Source organism: Chelonia mydas, chromosome 6, assembly GCF_015237465.2.
Source record: "Chelonia mydas isolate rCheMyd1 chromosome 6, rCheMyd1.pri.v2, whole genome shotgun sequence".
Lineage (NCBI taxonomy): Eukaryota > Metazoa > Chordata > Testudines > Cheloniidae > Chelonia > Chelonia mydas.
In genome coordinates, this window is record NC_051246.2 from 34,289,328 (window position 1) to 34,304,161 (window position 14,834).

At 40.5% G+C, this 14,834-nt stretch overlaps 1 protein-coding gene across 1 annotated transcript in view; it reads right to left on the reverse strand.

The window, feature by feature from the left end:
• Positions 1–14,834, reverse strand: part of PDE3B (phosphodiesterase 3B) — a 249,828-nt gene that overhangs the window by 108,567 nt on the left and 126,427 nt on the right. The window contains exon 2 of the mRNA XM_007057098.4: positions 219–269. Coding sequence (XP_007057160.3) covers positions 219–269 — 51 coding nt within the window. The remainder of the gene's footprint in view (positions 1–218; positions 270–14,834) is intronic.

Sequence of the window (14,834 nt, forward strand, 5' to 3'; positions counted from 1 at the left end):
AACTGCAGTCAAGAATTAGAGAGAATTGAACCTGAAAGTGAGGATAAATTGGAAGACGGAATAACCACCATACCGAAGAAATAATACCAGCAAGTTAGACAGCTATAAAACTCCAGTGGAAAAATTTAAATCTGCCATTCTAGAGGGAATCCTTTAATCTCAAAGTGCATTTTCATTAGATTAATATTAGCTTTCCAATGCAGATACAATAGACTGACCTGATAATGGGGTTTATACCACTGTTTCAAATCCCAGTCCCAAAGAATCATCTGTAAAAGAGACAAAATAAATAGTAATGAGTTATATGCTAATAGTCAAAAAGTGTATATTAATAGAATACATCTTGATCAGTTCATGCTATTTACAATAATTCCCTCCAAATTTTGGTGGGTGGGAAAGGTTAATTTTCAGCTGATCATTTCATTGTCTCAATTGCTGACATTAAAACAAAAGTCATGATAAAGTATGAAAACCACATATAGCAATAACCGTCAGTAAAAGATTTAAATTTTAAGAGCAATACAATTTATTTATTGGTAAAGTAACTATATGGTCTTTTTTTTAACCCTGCTGGATTGAAAACAGTAAAAAAGTCATCCATCAGACAGGTCACAGCAGTGGGTGGTGATGTTGCTTTTCTATTTTTAGTTATATAGTTATAAAGGCAAATAAAATGGGACCTACGCTAAGCTCTAAGCACTCTTGGAAATAATTTATAAACACATAGTTAAACATGGATAAAAACAGTGGTCACCATATACATTTACAGCAAAAGGAAAAAATGAGAAAAAAAGTTTAACTTCCCTTAAAATAACCCCCTTAAGCAACATCCCACTCCCCCAAAATGCCCACAAAAGAAAAGTCTGGTGGTGAACAAATACTGGCTATTTTGGACCCAGGGTGAGGATAGGGGGGATTTGAAAGCCATGGAAAATGCCCTGTCAGCAACTCCTCTTATATATTCAAGAAGTTCCATCTTCATCTTCTGTAAATCTGAACTGCAGAACTGTAGCATAAGCAGAGAGGAGGACTCTCAAGTAAGCAGGTCCAAGGCAATTACAGCGATTTATAGTAAAAACTAACACCTTTAAATACCCCTGGCAACCAGTGAGATGTACTGGTCTAATGTATTCACAACAAGACAGTCCACTTCATAGAATCATAAAAATATAGGACTGGAAGGGACCTCAAGTCATTAAGTCCAGCCCCCTACGCTGATGCAAGATCAAGTAAACTTAGACCATTCCTGACAGGTGTTTGGCCACATGTTCTAAAAACCTTATTGGTCAGAATTCCACACCCTCCCTTGGAAGCCTATTCCAGTGCTTAACTACCTTTATAGTGAGAAAGTTTTTCCTAATATCTAACATAAATCTCCCTTGCTGCAGATTACACCCATTACTTCTTGTCATACCTTCAGTGGACATGAAGTGTAAACGATCAGTCTGTTTAGAACAGCCCTTAATATAGCTGAAGACTGTTATCAGGTTCCCCCTTAATCTTTTTTCTTAGGATGAAACATGCTCAGTTTTTTTATTCTTTCCTCATGAGTCAGATTTTCTAAACTTTTTATCATTTTATGGCTCTCTTCTGGACTCTCTAAAATCTCTCCACACCTTTCCTAAAGTGTGGCACCCAGAACTGGACACAGTACTATAGCTCAAGCCTCCACAGTACTGAGCAGAGAAGGACAATTACCTCCCATATCTTACATACTACCCTCCAGTCAATGCACCCCAAAATGATATTAGCCTTGTACGCAGCTGCATCATATTGTTGACTCATATTCAATTTGGGATCCACTATAACTAAGGCTACGATTATGTCACAGAGGGCGCGGAAGTCACTGAATCCGTGACTTCCAGCGACCTCCATGACATCGGGGGCCTCCACAGCTGACCAGCCGCCCTGTAGTGTGAAAAACTGCTATCTGACTGAATGTGCTACTTAGGGTATACTTAGCATGCTCAGTAATATCTGCTGAAGCCAGCAGCGAGGGACCCCTGCAGCAGCCCAGCCTCTGCAGGCAACCCCTGCAACTGACAAGCTGCCGGCACTGGCAGGGACCCCATAGCTCCCCAGCTGCCACCACTGGCAGGGTCCGCCTCAGCAGCTGCAAGCAGCCGGTCCCCGTGCCCTCCCCGCACAGGCAGAGGGATCCTGGAGCAGCTCAGCAGCTGCTGGAAGGGGCCACCCCACAGCTCCCCAGCCATCGTCAATGGTGGCAGTGGGACCTTCTCGCAACTGACTGGCCACCAGTGGGGACCCCTGAGCTGCCAAGTTACCGGCGGCAGCAGCAGAGGGACTCTGGAGCTGCTCAGCAGCTGCAAGGGATTCCCACAGCTCCCCAGCTGTTGCGGCTGGCAGGGGACCCCCCTGCCGCTGCTCAGCCCCTACCCTACCCCCCACAGCTGCCTCCAGCCATGGCAGCGGGACCCCGGAGCTGCTCAGCGGCTGCTGGAGGGGGCCCCCCACAGCTCCCCAACTGGCTCCACAGGGCAATGGGGACCCTGTAGCTCCCAGCTGCTGCAGGGAGATTGGGCAGCGTGCTGGACCCTTCTCCCTCCCCATTTTGTCAGGAATGTTTTTAGTAAAAGTCAGGGACAGGTCACAGCTTCTGTGATTTTTTGTTTCTTGGCCATGAACTGTCCATGACTTTTACTAAAAATATCCATGACTAAATTGTAGCCTTAACTATAACTCCCAGATCCTTTTCATCAGTACTACCACCTCACCAGTTAATACCTGTTTTGTAGTTGTGCATTTGATTTTTCCCTCTCAAATGAAATACTTTGGCCTTGTCGTTATCAACCTCATCTTGTTGATTTCAGACCAATTCTCTAATTATCTAGGTCTCTTTGAACTCTAATCGTGTCCTCCAAAGTACAGGCTGGAAGGGGTTGCAAGGAGTAATCCACAAATTTTATAAGCATACTCCACACTCCATAATCCAAGTCATTAATGAACAGTCTGAATAGTACCGACCCCAGGACTGGCCCCTGCAGAACCCCACTAGATAGTCCCTCTAACTAATCGCTACATGTGGTCTTTTATCTAGTTAAGCATGCACCTTACAGTATTTTCATCTAGACCACATTTCCCTAGTTTTCTTATGAGAATGTCATGTGGGACTGTGTCAAAAGTCTTACTAAAAATCAAGTTATATCATGTCTACTACTTTCCCCTTATCCACTAGGCCAGTAACTATCAAAAAAGGAAACTATGTTTGTTTGGCATGATTTGTTTTTGACAAATCCATGCTGTCTATTCCTTATAGCCCTATTATCCTCTAGGTATTAAACAATTAATTTGTAAACAATTTGTTACAGTATGTTTCCAGGTATCATATTTAGGCTGAGTGGTACATAATTCCCAATTCCTCTTTGTTCCCCTTCTAAAGATAGGCACTATATTTGCCCTTCTCCAGTCCTCCAGGACTTTACCTGTCCTCCATGAATTCTCAAAGATAATTGCCAACAGTTCTGACATTGCTTCAGTTAGTTCCTTAAGTACCCTAAGATTAATTTCATCAGGCCCTGCCAACTTGAATACCTCTAACTTATCCAAATATTCTTCAATCTGATCTCTCCCTATTTTGGCTTGTGCTCCCTCACCCTTGTTAATATGAATTATTTTGAGTATTTGCTCTCTAGTAATCATTTTACCAAAGACTGAAGCAAAACAGGCATTAAATACCTCAGCTTTCTCAATGTCATCAATTATTAGCCCTTCTTCCCTGGTAAATAGGAGACCTACTCTATGCTTCATCTTTCATTTAACAAGTGGTAGGCCACATTCTATACCAGTTCATTTTCAAGTGGATTCAAGATGTAGCTTCAAGTGGAGCATATTCCTGTACAGTAATCAAGTAACAAATCTATAAAAGAATGAATTACAATGAGGTCCTTTTTGGTAAGAAAAGATCATAACCTCCTAGCCAGATGCAAATATAAAAAATCTGTCTTGATATTGATGAAAGTTTACCATTCAATAGTAATTGCAAATCTAACCAGACTCTCAAATTGTAACAAGTGGAAGACACACACACTTTCAGTCAAGGTGTGGGGCAGATACAATCTGTGTCATATTGTCCAATTGCTCTCCTCAACTCACCAACATCACTGCTGTTTTGTCTGGTCTGAATCTGAGCGAATTTGCTCTCATCCATACCTTTTGCCTCTTCCCAAACACTAATAAAGATGTTAAACAGGGGTTGAAAAAGATATATATTTCCACTGATATTTCAGTAGTAAACACTATACTTGGTAGCGTCTCTATGGGTTAGTTTCCTTATGATAGAAACTCAAAGATAGCAGTGGTATCCACTTCTTCCACATGTGTATATCTTGATAAACTGTCATTTATCACTAAGCTTTTTTTAGAAATTCTAACAAGTTAGCATTCCACATGACAGTGTCCTTATCCAAGCCGATCTGAATTCATATCTAGTATGATTTTGTGAGACAGTTGTCAATACTTTATTAAAATTATACTGTGTTGCATCTACTCTTTCCCTTCATTCAGAAATTTTATAATTCTACCAGAAAACCCTATTCTATGTAATTAGCTACTCAAAATTACAACAGCTAAAGAGTTATCTATGTTTAAGCACAAAACAGATGGCTTTATATCTTACTTCCTTCTCCCTGCCCCCATAACCTAGTGGAGTACGACATCTATACTTCCAACTCATTAAATGAGAAACAATTTTTATTTTTTTTATTTTTTTAGGAAGTTTGAAAATAGAAAGAAGATGGGTCACAGGGCAGATCCCCAGGTGATGTAAACTGTCATAGCTTCATTGATTTCAAAGCAGCTGTGACACTTTACACCAGCTGAAGATCTGCCCCTATACGTTTTAGATATTCTGTACTCCACTGTGCTTGGGCTCCAGGTATTAACAAAATATTATAATGTATTACTTGACATATTAAATCATACAGTCCATAAAATGCTTCTGAAAAATTAAGACAAATTATTTGTAAGTCATTGTAAAATGCTTGGGTCTTTTATTTTCCTCTTTGTGCCATTCTCTCATAGTACAAGAATATTAATACTCACTGCTCTTTAAAATATGATACATCTCATTAATATGATTTTTTTTTGCCCACAAGTAGTTAATTCTGTTCCAAAACCAACCAACCAACATTTTTTTCTGTAAATACTTTATAGTAAGGACTTAGACTAACAGCACTAACTCAAAAAGCCAAAATAAATGCTAAAGTGAAAAAATAAAATCTGCTAAAATGTCTGTGGAAAACATGATATTTTCTTCTTCAAAAGTTTTGTTAGAAGTTACTGTGTGAATATGATTGCAAGCCTACATGTCATGAACAGCTTTACAAAACCACCAAAACCACACTGATACGTCAGCAATGCAATCGGAAGATGCTATCGGGTACAAATACGTCAATTCATTGTTCTTACTGCAGACCAAAAATAAAAACTACATACGGAAAATGAAATTTAGAGAATTGTTGTTACATTTTTAGTGATGTTCAAACCTTGCGAACCCAGTAATATCACTGTAACTGGGAAGTTATGGTTATATTTCTAATTGTATTTTTTCCCTGAGAAATGTAGGCTATGCAAATTAATTTATCTACAAATTACAGAAAAGAATAATCCACTGCTCTTTTTTCTTTTTCTCTATTTTCAATCCATAAATAAGATGTTGATATAACTGCCATGATTGTTGAGACATCTGCAGTTCTAGAATTACTCTACTCCTTTCGTTCAGTGAAAGATCTGAGTTATTTTTTGTGGCTGCTCCTGTAACTTGACGGCTATCTCATGAAGAGTGCACAAGGTTCACACCTGGCTTCCCCTTCTGTTCAGCATGTATCGGAGACTGCAAGAAAGGGCAATCAAAGGACACTGGCTGATGTGTCTTCAGTATGCTGATAATGCCCAGGTCTGTCTCCCTGACATCTGAGCCAATCAATGCAGTGGAACAGATGATTCAGTGCCTATGTGAAATGAGGTTGGGTGGAGGGTTGACTAGGGGAAGGAAGTATAAGAAGTGTAGAGTATTAGATCTGCCACTGAGCAGCAGCCTGCAATGACTGTCCAATCAATGTGCTCCCCCAACATGCCACACAACAAAAATTACTATCTAATGATCAAATGTAATGCTCATGTTTAACAAAAAAAAGAAGGATGAGATCAATAACCACATAAATATTTTATTTGGATTTTGTAACCTTACAAACTAGATCCACTGTGTGGAGGGAAACAAACAACTATTCTGGGCCTGACACACAGAACATTTAAATTAAAAAGAAAGAGCATGGAAGGAGGGACTATCCTGGATGGATGTCATATACTAAGAAACACTAATAAAATAACATTATACTTTTAGATGTACCAATACAGAGCTATGGGTCAGAGTCAGCAATTAATTAATGAAGAAAAAGGGAGGTGTTGCATGGAAATCACTATGTTGTTCACTCTGCTTCCAAAAGATACATCCATAATCAATTTTTATATAACTGGTGAAATAGCATGATGACAATTAGCCTTCCATCTTGCAATTTTCCCAACAAAACTTTTCCCATCTGCCCAAGAACAAAGTTATACAGTAGCTCTTGTAAAATTCACTGTATTTTTAAGTAGAAAAGAGTTTTTCCCCCACTTTGTAGTCTTAAAAAAATGCAGCTCTAAACATCCCAGGCAAGGATAGCATTTGAATTGCTAGCTGGGACATCAATCAACCAACCAGGGACTCTCCATATCATACAAACTATTCATGTTCTGTTCGTTTCCCTCCTGAGACATCCACATAGGCCCCAGTCCAGGGAAACATAAAGCATATGCTTAACTTCAGTGCTAACTTCTAATTCTAATCTAACTGGACTTCAGTGGACTTACTTGTGTTCTTAAAGTTAAACATATATTTACATGCTTTGCTGAACTGGAGCCCATAATATTTAAGGCAATGGACCTAATGTTCAAGTCTGACACAAAGAAGTTTCTTGATCATTTCGCCATATTCTCCTCAAAGATCAAGTTGCTATACAGTTGACCTATAACAGATAAAAACTATGGAATGAAGGTTGGCATGCCATTGGTGGTCATTACCTCAGCTATGTGGTCTAAAGACTGTGGTATAGAATGTTTTCAATCTTATGCCATGGCTATTGTAAAAGTGAAAGTTTCCTTCTCCACAATAGCCACTATATAAGCAGTCCTGCTGAATTGTTCTGAGTTGTGGACAGCTAGGCTTCTGTTTCTAGTCAGTAGCAGATTTCTCCCTCTGACTGTGAGAAGACTTTTTTGGGTGAGGGATGGGAAAAAAAAATTGGGGGGGGGGATCAGATTTACACTGATTTGCTGCAATCACAGGTTTCTTCTCCTCCTTCCAGAACATGGATAGTTAGCATGATATGGAGACTCCCTTGGTTTGTTTGGCTGATTGATGACCCAACTAGCAATTCAAAAAGATCAAATGTCCATATTTAGTTAGATAAATCAGCGACCATTGATACTGCTGGCATTGAGGTTCTGTTGACTTGCCTGCAAACCCTCCAAGGGGTGGACAGGATTGAACTTCAATATCTTTTCTTTTTAAGCTATGTTTGGTATGGCAAATGAAATGGTCTCTCTCTGAAAAACACCTTGTGGGATATCCACGCCTTTGTAACTTCCAGGGCAGATTATCATACCTCCACAGTTGAGGCTACTCCTCATCAGCAGTGAGAAATTACAATTAGTCCATTTTTGCCATAGGAAGTGTATTGCACCAGTGCTCTTTGCTTCCAGATATAATTCAGGATGTTCTATAAAGTCAATATGGTTTGGTCCTAGGTACTTGAGTCAGTGCCTCTTTTCTTATGCACTGCTACTGCAGGAGAGATACAATTGTGCACTCCTTCAACTGCAGGAGAGGCATTTTTAATGACAAGGCCTTCGGGCTAAACTTATTTCCTATGTTGATCTGATAAAGACAAAGTAAGTTGACCTCCAGAGCACAATATGAAATCCATGTGTTGACTTAGGTATTTATAAGATAGCAGTGTACATTTTCCTTTATAGTATTATTTGAATGAACAAATTATTTCAGTAAACATATTCCACAGCCCAGGACCCATAAAAGAAAACATTCTGCTGCCATTTAACTTGTTGGATATAAACTTGAGCTCCTCAGCTGATTTCAACTGCCACAGTAGCAAAACTAAAAGACAGTGACTTTCTAAACGGACCAGGACCTCAAAACCATATGGCTCCAAAAGGTCAAAAACCAACCACTGAAATCATACATTAAAAATTAACTAGAAAGTGCTGATTAGAGGAACACGTGCAACATTTTCTCCAGGAGAAGCAAAATTAACATGTAGGCTGCCACAATCTACACTAGCTGAATAATCTTCAGGGCTAACACCAAGTAGCACACATTGCAATAATCAAAGTGAGGTAACAAAGGCATGAAATGCTATGGTGAGATCATGTGAAAGAGAAAGTTACAATCTTCTTGCCAGCCAGCAATGAAAAATACAGGTCACCACACACTACATATTTTTCTGTGTATGTCCTACTTCTATTTAAGTCAATTCTATGAAAAATATGACTATTACATAAATCTCTTCTCAATCAGGCCCTTACTTGATGATTTTTCAACATGAGAGGTGTGGGTGGTTATTTCGTTTTCTCCAATGCTTCTAACAGTCCACAAGGTGGCACTTAAATCTAGAACTGCAAAGAAAGAGTTGTTTGCTTGTCCTAGTATCTTGCACTTGCCTTTTTGAGAAAAAAAAAGCAGAATACCACAGAGTATACCCTTTAGGTAGAAATATTAAGCTTCAGCTGCAACAACTCCATGGCAGGATCTATCTGGGGACAAAAGTGGGTGGTTGGTTTTAAATATGATTGACAAGATTTGCTCATTGGCGCACCTGCTTAGTTTAGGGCCCATTTTAGCTCTTAAAGTGTGGTTCTTTTTGGACAACAGGCTGTAAAGAAGGCATCTTGGGGACCTGTATTTTGTTTCTCAATGATTCCCAATCCAGACCAAATCTACTTAGTTTAAGTGCAAGCCATACAATCTCAACCTGGAAGATGAAAGCCAAATGTTCCTTCTGGTTCCCCCATCATCAATAAGGATTCTGCAATTAAAGGTTAAAGGTTAAAGTTAACAGTTCTGTTGAAGATGTTCATAGTAAAATCCAGTGCACTCTTCGAGAGTTGCACTGACTTTGTAACACTAACAGGAGTAAAACTTCAGTCTGTAAAGTTACAAGATAGGCCTCAAAATGGATTTGTAGCCATGAAATTTTCTGCAAAAAACATCCCTTATAGTATAACTGTACTCCAGAATCCAAGCCTTCACTTCTTTTAAAAATTCTGTTTCAAACTGTTACAACGAAGGAAAAACTTGAAAATGTGAACCACACATAGATCACTAGATTTTTGTCTATATGGTCTGCAGACAGCATGAGGTCTTGTCTACCTGGGATAGTTGCATCAGTTTAAACTAAGGAGTGAATTTAAACCAATATAGTTAAAACAGTGCAAACCACTGTGTGAACACTCTTAGTTCGGTATAAAGGTGGCCTTTTTTGATTTAGCTTAAGTCGATTGGTAACAGGTTTAGGTTAAACAAATAAGCCACTTAAACACAAATAACAGTATCCATATGCATTTGTCTCAGTTGAACGAAGATGGTTTAAAAAACAATTTAATTTAAACCAGTGAAACTTTCCCCATGGACATAAAACCTGAAATAATAGCTCTGAGAAATGGCTATATTCATGTTAATGGAGTGTTAAGTGTGAAGCCTACCTGAAGATGACAATTTAAATATCCAAATGGGCTTGTCATCACTGTTCATTTTAACAGAAACATTTAGCTAATGTTCATATCCCACAATGCCAAATTGCTGTCCTGAGTGCTAAAAGCCCAAACTACCCTATATTCAACTGCTAAAATCTCAGTTTTGCCCCAAAGACTTCTAAGATGTAATTATGCATTGTCAATAAAAAAAAAATTGACAATTTAAAAACTGAAAATGTAAAGAGGACATAAAACAACTTAATTTAATTTCATCATAAACAACATAGGGACGATTATATTTATTGTATTACTCAATTTCACAGGTAATGAATAAAATCATTAAGTTTAGGTGAAGCTATTGCAGAATTTGTATTCAGTGGCATCAGTGTAACACCAGGCCATGTTGTAATAAAGATGTCATTTTCAAATAGCTTCTTTTCAAAAAGGAACCACAGTTTAATGCTTTAAATACATTTAAAAGTTTCCAAAAAATGTTTCAGACTTTTAAAATGATGTTTCAGAAACTTTCTGATTCAGGTACCGGCTGATTTAAAAAAAAAAAAAAAACAACTTTGGGGAAGTTTATCTAAATAAATAGATTTATGGGAAATGAGAAAAAGAACAGGTTTCCAGCAGGTTCTAATCTTTCCTTCATTGCCTCTCCCCATGATTCTCATTTTCTCCATCCTGTCCTTTTCCCCCCTCATTTAGCCATTTCTCACCCATTTCATTCTTTCGTTGGGTGTATATTATACATTTTCGCCAATCTTTGTTTTCTTGTGACATGCAGTTTAAGAAAAATCTTGGAAAGATACTTTCTTTTTTAAACTGTATTTCAAATTCATACATTGCTGATTACGTATTTTTTACAGTTTGTGTACTGTAATTCTGTTTATGTTTTATTAAGACTTTGGAAAAGGAAAAGGAAAAGAAGCTCTTTAGGCCTATACTATAGAATCTATTTTAAAGTCAGCTTTGTGACGTTGCACCCCATCATGCTTTATGGGAATATGCTTATGAATGTAGATATGACATAACTGGAATATGTTTTATGCTACATATGCCATGTAACGTATCTCTGTAAAGGTGATCTACTGAATCTATTGATCCTATTTGTATGCATGTATCATTTTTGTATTCGAAGTTATGAATATTGGCTATGTACTTGATTAATCTTAAGTAGCCTCAGTAAAACAGTTAATCTGCTTCCTGAGAAAAGACTATTCTCAGTAAGTGCCCAGTCAAGAAACACTTTAGCCAGCAATGAACTTGGAGATGCCAATCCACATCTGAGCTTTCCCAGGAATGTGGCTTGGCTGGTAAGGAACTCAGTCATGCATGGACATGTAATTTGCCCATGTGACTCCAAAACTCTATTTTGTAGCTGGATTCTACACAGGGGGAGGGAGGGGTGTCCACCAACAAGAGAAAGTCTATTTAAATTGGGTGATCCCTCCATTTTGTCTTCAGCTGGCTCAAGAGATATCCTTTGGGGGTGGAGAAGGTATCTGAAAGAAACTGGAACAAAGGACAGTAACCACAGGGGTCTGAGTGATTGCTGGACCCAGACTAGAAGGAGGCTAGTCTGTAAAAGAAGCTTACTGGAACATCTCTGGGGTGAGGTTTCATCTGTAATCACTTTCTTACTGTATTAGGCATAGGCTTGTGCATTTTATTTTGTTTGGTAATTTACTTTGTTCTGTCTGTCATTACTTGGAACCACTTAAATCCTACTCTTTGTATTTAATAAAATCACTTTTTACTTATTAATTAACCCAGAGTATGTATTAATACCTGGGGGTGGGGGGGATGTACAGCTGTACATCTCTCCCTATCAGTGCTATAGAGGGCGAACAATTTATGAGTTTACCCTGCATAAGATTTATACAGGGTAAAACGGATTTATCTGGGGTTTGGACCCCATTTGGGAGTTGGGCATCTGAGTGTTAAAGACAGGAACACTTCTTAAGCTGCTTTCAGTTAAGCATGCAGTTTGTGGGACGTGGTTCAGACCTGGGTCTGTGTTTGTACGGGCAAGCATGTCTGGCACAATCAGGCATGGTCTGGAATCCCAAGCTGGCAGGGAAGGCAGGGGCAGAAGTAGTCTTGGCACATCAGTTGGCAGCCCCAATAGGGTTTCTGTGATCCAACCCATCACAAGCTTATCAGCTGAAAGTAAACTGTCTAAAACGGTTTCATTCCTTTAAATTGCAGAAAGGAGGCATGGCTTTGAGAGTCAGCATGTGAAGAGCGCGAGTACTTTTCATCTTGGTAAACAGGTTTAGACATTGAGATAAAAGAGGTGTCAGGCAGGATTTTTTTAAAGTCTGATTTAGGGATTTTTCAAATAACGAAGAAAATGTTCAAAGATTTCAATTATCTCTAGTGTAACGTGTGTGCAGTTTGAATATAGGAACTTAGGAACCAACATACCAGATCAGGCCTGTATTCCATATGGTCCTGTCTCTGCCAGCACCAGATCTTCAGAGGAATGTCCAAAGAATCCAAAAGTAGGCAGATGCAGGCTAATCTGCACCCCTTGAAGGTCTCATCCCAATCCATACTAGTTATTAGAGCTTCATTTGAACCCTGAAGCATGACGTTTTGTATCTCTTGCAATACTCTACCACCCATTATTTTATATACTTTTATGTCACCTCTTAGGCCTTGGCTACACTGCTAAATTGTTTCAGTAAAAGGCAACTTTCGTAGATGAAACAGTGGAGGTGTACACATTGCAATGCCACTTTCGGCAATAAAATTCCTCTGTTTCACTGACAAAATAAAACCACCTTGACGAGAGACATACGGCTTTTTATGTAAAAGTTTTGTCAACAAATTGCCAGTGCAGACTCCACACTTCAATTTATTGCTTTAATTGGTCCCCCGAAGGCATCCCACAACGCCCATCCTGACCGCTCTGATCAGCAGTTCCAACTCCATTGCCATGCAGCCAGATAAGCAACCTTCTGCCCCTCCCCCTTTAAAGCTCCAGGAATTTTTGAATTCCACTTCCTGTTTGTTCGGCGTGGAGAGCTCACATCTCATCTTTCCAGGTGATCATGGTGGCTCACACAACAAACGGTCTCCCTCTTGGACCAATGCAGGGAGCTGCTGGATCTGCTCAGTATTTGGGAGAGGAGGCTGTGAAGTCCCAGCTGCGCTACAGCCATAGGAATTTCAGCACCTACTGGCAGATTTATCGTGTCTTGCGTAAAAAGGGCTATGATCGGGACATGCTGCAGTGCAGAGCAAAGTTCAAAGAGCTGAGGCACACGTACCAGAAGGTAAGGGAGGCAAACCGTCACTCCGGTGCTGTGATCCAGACCTGCCGTTTTTATAAGGAGTTGGACGCTATCCTTGGCTGCGACCCCACCTCCACTGCCAAGAGCCCCATGGATATTCAGTGGGTCTAGAGTAGTAGGTGGACCTAACCGTGATGACAAAGTCATCAATGAAGAAGTGGAGGCAGAGGACTATGTGGAGCCTTCAGCGGGGTCGCCCAGTGGTGCGTCCTGTCAGGAGCTGTTCTCAACTCTGGAGGTGTCTACCCAGTCTCGACAGTCACAATCCGGCAATCCAGAAGCAGGAGAGGGGACCCCTGGTAAGTGGTTTATCTTTACGAAGTGAGGAGGTGGGTCGAGGACGTAGAAATGTACAAGGCTGGCTGTGTTTCTCTGTACTGGACATTTCCCTGTGCAGCTAGGCAGTATGGTAGAACAGGGTGTCTATGCACCCCGAGATTTCATGGGAATCCTCCAGAGAGATCTCTAGGAAACTTTCTGGAAGGTACTCAGCAATCCTCTGCCAAAGGTTCCTTGGCAGAGCTGCCCTGTTCCTTCCCCATTGAAGGAAACTTTCATGCACCATTCTGCAATCACTTGTGCAAGGACCAAATCAGCACACAGGCGAACAGCATAAGGGTCAGGGTGGAAGCCACAAGCACATAGCAGATACTCCCTTTCTTCCCTGCTTACCCTCAGGAGAGAAATATCTGGCACAATGAATGCCACTTGTTGAAAAGGGTGGGAAAATTCAGAATATTATCTATAGACCACTGCACCGCGACCCTTTTATATTGATTTTCTCCCCATATACAATGCCTTCCACTGTGGGGGAAGCTCACCATGCTGGGGTGTTCGCCAGCATGTGTGCTTGTAAGGTTCAGTGGGAAAGTGATTGGTATGTTAGTAGGTGTACTTTACTGTCCTGTTTCAATGCTGTGCACGTACTTAACAAACATGCCTCTGTGTATTGTTCTTTGTGCTTCTGCAGATATGGCCTTGACAGGCACCCCCTACACACTGGCAGAGCACCTCCACTGGCTAAGAAAGCACCCCATGGGAATATTATCCATAAAGGCATCATCAGTGTGCCTTTAATCTGCCAAACACACATTCCAGTCATCCTGCACCTACTCAGCCTATTGCTGAACTGCTCCTTATTGCTATGTAGGTTTCCTGTGTTAGGCTTCATCAGCCATGGCATTAAGGGGTTCGCCGGGTCTCCCAGGATCACTATGGGCATTTCAACATCCCCTACTGTAATCTTCTGGTCTGGAAAGAAAGTCCCCACTTGCAGATTTCTGTACAGACCAGTGTTCCTGAAGATACGAGCATCATGCACCTTTCCCAACCACCCTGGGCTGATGTCAGTGAAATGCCTGCGGTGATCCACAAGCACCTGCAACAGGAGAAGTACTCCTTCCTATTGATGTACTCCGTCACAAGGTGGTCGGGTGCCAAATTGGTATATGCATCCCATCAATCAACCTTCCGCAGTTAGGGAAACCAATTGCTGCAAAGCCATCCACTATTTCATGCACATTGCCAAGAGTCACAGTCCTTTGCAGGAGGATGCGATTAATGGCCTTGCACGCTTGTGTTAATGCAGCCGCAACAGTTGACTTCCTGACTCCAAACTGATTTGCGACCGAGCAGTAACAGTCTGGAGTCACCAACTTCCACACTGCCATTGCCACATACTTCTCTACCGAGAAGGCAGCTCTCATTTGGGTGCCCCTGCGCCGCAGTGCTAGGGCGAGCTCAGCACACAGTTCCAGGAAA